Here is a 6,000-nt window from a genome sequence, read left to right on the forward strand (position 1 = left end):
CTCCTGTCCCATTTCCCTATCATACCTAGTTTTAAAAGTATGAATAGTATTTGCTTCCACAACCTGTTCCCCAAGTGCATTCCATTTTTCCACTACTCTCACGCTAAAAGAAAACTTCCTAATATCTCTGTGACTCATCTGAGTTTCCAGTTTCCACCCATGTCCCCTCGTTCTATTATTATTACGTGTGAACATTTCATCTATTTCCACTTTGTCAATTCCCCTGAGTATTTTATATGTCCCTATCATATCTCCTCTCTCCCTTCTTTTCTCTAGTGTCGTAAGGTTCAGTTCCTTCAGCCGCTCTTCATATCCCATCCCTCGTAACTCTGGGACAAGCCTCGTCGCAAACCTCTGAACCTTCTCCAGTTTCTTATGTGTTTCTTCAGGTGGGGGCTCCATGATGGCGCGGCATACTCTAAGACGGGTCTCACGTAGGCAGTGTAAAGCGCCCTAAAAGCCTCCTCATTTAGGTTTCTGAATGAAGTTCTAATTTTCGCCAGTGTAGAGTACGCTGCTGTCGTTATCCTATTTATATGTGCCTCAGGAGTTAGATTAGGTGTCACATCCACTCCCAGGTCTCTTTCTCGAATCGTTACAGGTAGGCTGTTCCCCTTCATTGTGTACTGTCCCTTTGGTCTTCCTGTCACCTGATCCCATTTCCATAACTTGTGTGTTATGGAACACACATATTCCTGTGTGTGTGTGTGTGTGTGTGTGTGTGTGTGTGTGTGTGTGTGTGTGTGTGTGTGTGTGTGTGTGTGTGTGTGTGTGGGACCTTCTGGTACTTTACTGTTGTTATACAAAGGAAACTTAAGAAACAAATTATCTTAATGAAGTTAATTATACGCGTCATTCTTCACGGGGACTGGTAGTGTGACCCAGTGTGTGTGTGTGTGTGTGTGTGTGTGTGTGTGTGTGTGTGTGTGTGTGTGTGTGTGTGTGTGTGTGTGTGTGTGTGTGTGTGCTCATTACGTTGCCCACGCCCCTGAGTGTTACCTTGTGTGTGTGTCACACCCTGGTGTGGTCACACTCCACACACTGTGTGTTGACTCCCATGTTACCTCTAATTATTATTTTTTTAATTTTGCCCCGAGGGGCGAGTTTACTGGGCAGCACCACTCATCCTGTGAGTGGACACACCGCCATATATAGCAGCATGTACAACACCCCTTAATAGGAAGAAAACCCGCTGGGTTGTCCTACCGCTCTCTATCAACAAGTGTGATACCATCTCTATTTCTCCCTCCTCTCTCTCTCTGTCCAAGAAATTGCCTTCTAATTTCTATTTCTCCCTCCTCTCTCTCTCTGTCCAAGGAATTGCCTTCTAATTTCTTTCTTAACTCTCTTCCTTCCCACATTCTTCCCTCCCTCCCTCCCTCCCTCCTTCCCCATCTGTCTGGACACTCACCTGAGGGCTGGGGGCTCCATGACGCGGGTCTGGAGGCACGCACAGTGCTGGGCCCAGCAAACACCCCCAGGGCGCTCTTGCTTCACTGTGTTGTGGTGCTCTGGGGTCCCTCTCACCTTGCTGGGACCTCCTTCCTTCCTTCCCTCACCGTGAGAGACCGTGAGGCAAGCTGAGGAGGAGGAGGGGAGAGATACGGTATTTGTCTCTCTAAAAGCGGTCACTGAACTGTTTTAATATATATTTTTATTCATTGCTTGCCGTTTTTTTTCAGTGAGGCAGAACTTAAAATCGACACAAAACATCAAAGTGGTTTTCTTTTCAAGTTCGAGTTTGAAGGAATATAACATGACAACCACTTGACTACTGGGAGGAGCAGTTTACTGGTTTACTCCCACATTCACAGTTGCTGGAGACACGGTCCTGACACTTCCTCAAGCCCGCTGGCCTATGTCTCTACACTGACTCAGCCGTGGCCAGCACGTCTTGTGAGAAAGAGACACTCACTCGTCTTGGGAATTAACCCTGAATGATCCAGTGTGACCCCGGCTATGAACCCATTAGCGGAGACATCCTTTTACCCCGATGATTCCTTGAACTTTGACCCCCAGCGCCTTGCCCTGAGGGGGAGGAAGGGGGAGGTAGGGAGGGGGGTAGAGGCGTGTGTGTGCACGCTAATTTTTGTGAACATTTCCACAGACGCCAGCAGCCACAGACGCCAGCAGCCACAGACGCCAGCAGCCACAGACGCCAGCACAGGAGAGCGAGATTATCTCAGCTTATAAACGCATGCGTCCTGTCACCGGCGCCCACCCATACAAGATGACTACGGCCGTAATAACACAAGCATATGCACGCGCACGCGTACACACACACACACACACACACACACACACACACACACACACACACACACACACACACACACACACAGCGTTATATGACAAAGAGTGCTGGGAAGACGGGTCACCACGAGCGTAGCTCTCATTCTGTAACTACACTTAGGTAATTACACTTGGGTAATTAGGTAATTACACACACACACACACACACACACACACACACACACACACACACACACACACACACACACACACACACACACAGAAACTTGTGTAAGGAATCTTTCAGAACATTATATACCACATATGTCGGACCAATCCTGGAGTATGTGGCTCCAGCATGGAGTCCACATCTAGTCAAGCATAAGACTAAACTGGAAAAGGTTCAAAGGTTTTCCACCAGACTAGTACCTGAACTGAGGGGGTATGAGCTACGAGGAGAGACTACGGGAATTAAACCTCACGTCACTGGGAGACAGAAGAGTTAGGGGGACATGATCACCACATATAAGATTCTCGAAGGAATTGATAGGGTAGATAAAGACAGACTTTTTAACACAAGGGACACACGCACTAGGGGACACAGGTGGAAACTGAGTGCGCAGATGAGCCATAGAGACGTTAGAAAGAACTTTTTTTAGTGTCAGAGTGGTTGACAAATGGAATGCATTAGGCAGTGATGTGGTGGAGGCTGACTCCATACACAGTTTCAAGAGTAGATATGATAGAGCCCAATAGGCTCAGGAACCTGTACATTAATTGATTGATCGTTGGGAGGCGGGACCAAAGAGCCAGAGCTCAACCCCCGCAAGCACAACTAGGTAAGTACACACACACATATATAATTAAGGTGATCACAAAATGAAAATTACCAGAAAGATTCCAAATAATAAAATAGTTGAAACGTGCTGTCAAGACATCCTAGATGTTCGAGAAAACTGAAGATGATGTAAGTGGTTGTCCGTGACCTGCCAGAGACAGCAACAGAGGAAGGAAGGGAACTTGTGTTAGTGGCAGTAAGCAACATGGGCATGCAACAGCTGCCCCAGACAGCAGCAAGACGCTGCGAGGTGGGCTGTGATCTGACACAGAAAGCAACAGCAACAGCAACAGAATATGGAACCTGAGAAGTTCCATGGATGAATATAGATGTTCCGCAGGGGAGATTACCGGTTGTGTCGAACCTCAGCCATGCGAACGAGGAAGACATTGAGAATCTGGAGCATGAAATGCAACCAGGGGCCAGCGACCCCTGTGGCCTTCACCAGGGGCCAGCGACCCCTGTGGCCTTCACCAGGGGACCAGCGACCCCTGTGACCTTCACCAGGGGCCAGCGACCCCTGTGGCCTTCACCAGGGGCCAGCGACTATTGGGACCTCCACCAGGGGCCAGCGACCATTGTGGCCTTCACCAGGGGCCAGCGACCATTGGGACCTCCACCAGGGGCCAGCGACCATTGTGGCCTTCACCAGGGGCCAGCGACCATTGGGACCTCCACCAGGGGCCAGCGACCATTGTGGCCTTCACCAGGGGCCAGCGACCATTGGGACCGTCACCAGGGGCCAGCGACCATTGGGACCTTCACCAGGGGCCGGCGACCATTGTGACCTTCACCAGGGGCCAGCGACCATTGTGAACTTCACCAGGGGCCAGCGACCATTGGGACCTTCACCAGGGGCCAGCGACCCCTGTGGCCTTCACCAGGGGCCAGCGACCATTGGGACCTTCACCAGGGGCCAGCGACCCCTGTGGCCTTCACCAGGGGCCAGCGACCCCTGTGGCCTTCACCAGGGGCCAGCGACCCCTGTGGCCTTCACCAGGGGCCAGCGACCCCTGTGACCTCCACCAGGGGCCAGCGACCATTGTGACCTTCACCAGGGGCCAGCGACCCCTGTGGCCTTCACCAGGGGCCAGCGACCCCTGTGGCCTTCACCAGGGGCCAGCGACCCCTGTGGCCTTCACCAGGGGCCAGCGACCCCTGTGGCCTTCACCAGGGGCCAGCGACCCCTGTGACCTCCACCAGGGGCCAGCGACCATTGTGACCTCCACCAGGTGCCAGCGACCATTGTGACCTTCACCAGGGGCCAGCGACCATTGTGACCTTCACCAGGGGCCAGCGACCATTGGGACCTTCACCAGGGGCCAGCGACCATTGTGACCTTCACCAGGGGCCAGCGACCATTGTGACCTTCACCAGGGGCCAGCGACCATTGTGACCTTCACCAGGGGCCAGCGACCATTGTGACCTTCACCAGGGGCCAGCGACCATTGGGACCTTCACCAGGGGCCAGCGACCATTGTGACCTTCACCAGGGGCCAGCGACCATTGGGACCTTCACCAGGGGCCAGCGACCATTGTGACCTTCACCAGGGGCCAGCGACCATTGGGACCTTTACGAGGTAGCACAATAAATGAGCAGATCAAATGGAAAACACGAAGTCTGAAAAGAAATATCAACAACTAGAGAAACTTGGCCAAGGGGAAAATAGTCTCCCATGAATCTACAGACAAGTCAAGAGGATTGAGCAAAATACAGAAAACGGAGAACAGAATAAATCTGTAACATACAATAAGAGAGAAAATAGGTTCCAATGTGTCCAAATAAATCCAATGGCTCCATGACTATATTTGAAGCCAGTTGAACGATCGAGTGGGCAAGGTAGGCGAAAAGAAAGAGGGGGCAACAAATAGAAACTGAAATGGAAATATGTGAGTCAGTGTAATTTTCCAGGAGGTACTGAGGGCTGAGCCCCTGGTTGGGGGGGGGGGGAGATTGTCGACTGCTGAGTTAACATCAGAGTATCTACATCAGAACATCTACATCACAATATCTACACCACATCATCATCTTAGACGACACCCTCCAAGGACTGTGGGGCCACACAACATACTTCTACAGACACTGAAAGAAGAACGAGTCATCTGGGTGCATCTGGTGATCTTGTATGCCTCAAGTACGAGGTGGTGCACCTGGTGATCTTGTATGCCTACAAGTACGAGATGGAGAGTTGCCTGACGGCTGGAAGACGGCAAATGTCAGACCAATATACAGAAGAGGGTACAGGCGGAAGACACTGAAGGCTCGTGTCACTGGCCTGTGCCCCAATAAGGTTCTTAAGATAATAAAGGGAAGTATTAAGTGTAATTTCGACTTCAGAATTAGGTTTGCCAACAAGTTTCAACCCGGAGTTAATGAAGATGATCGCGCCTGACGAAGCTACTAGAGATTATTACAATAACGCACGCCAGAGACGGTTGGGCAGGTCGTATCTTTTCAGACGCGCACAAACACACGCAGACACAGACGCACACACGCAGACACAGTGAAACACACTCATACGCACACATGGGCTGGAATACTAGAAACATTACAAACCTAACTTTTGGCGGGTAAGAATTTGACTAACGCTTTGGGGTAGGGAGGGGTTGAGGAGGGGGGGGGGGGGTTAACACATACACACACATGACCGGATATCCCTGTCCCCACACGACCCCGTACACGCCCCCCACACAGGTGATGACCCCCAGATCCCCCCACACACGTGATGACCCCCAGACCCCCCACACAGGTGATGACCCGCAGACCGCCCCCCCACACAGGTGATGACTGCCCACACCTGTCGGAGGTAAGGAAGGATCCCGGGGGCTGAGGGTGCGCGAGGCTCCAGCACAAGGTGGTGGTGGTGGTGATGTGTGGATGGAACCCCGCGAGTGTAACAGGCTCCAGGTGGCGTCTGGCACAACACTGG

The 6,000-nt window shown here is 51.7% G+C and overlaps 1 protein-coding gene across 2 annotated transcripts in view; it reads right to left on the reverse strand.

Annotated features, from left to right (window-relative positions):
- The window catches only part of LOC123751159 (salivary peroxidase/catechol oxidase), a 32,858-nt gene extending 26,858 nt beyond the window's left edge, over window positions 1-6,000 (reverse strand). For both annotated transcript variants that reach the window (XR_011229844.1, XM_045733259.2), the window contains exons 1-2: window positions 5,869-6,000; window positions 1,412-1,580 (exon numbers count right to left, since the gene is read on the reverse strand). Coding sequence is in view for 1 of the 2 variants with exons in the window: in XM_045733259.2 (XP_045589215.1) it covers window positions 1,412-1,431 (20 nt within the window). In the remaining variant the exon portion in view is untranslated. The remainder of the gene's footprint in view (window positions 1-1,411; window positions 1,581-5,868) is intronic.

Source organism: Procambarus clarkii, chromosome 28 (assembly GCF_040958095.1).
Source record: "Procambarus clarkii isolate CNS0578487 chromosome 28, FALCON_Pclarkii_2.0, whole genome shotgun sequence".
NCBI lineage: Eukaryota > Metazoa > Arthropoda > Malacostraca > Decapoda > Cambaridae > Procambarus > Procambarus clarkii.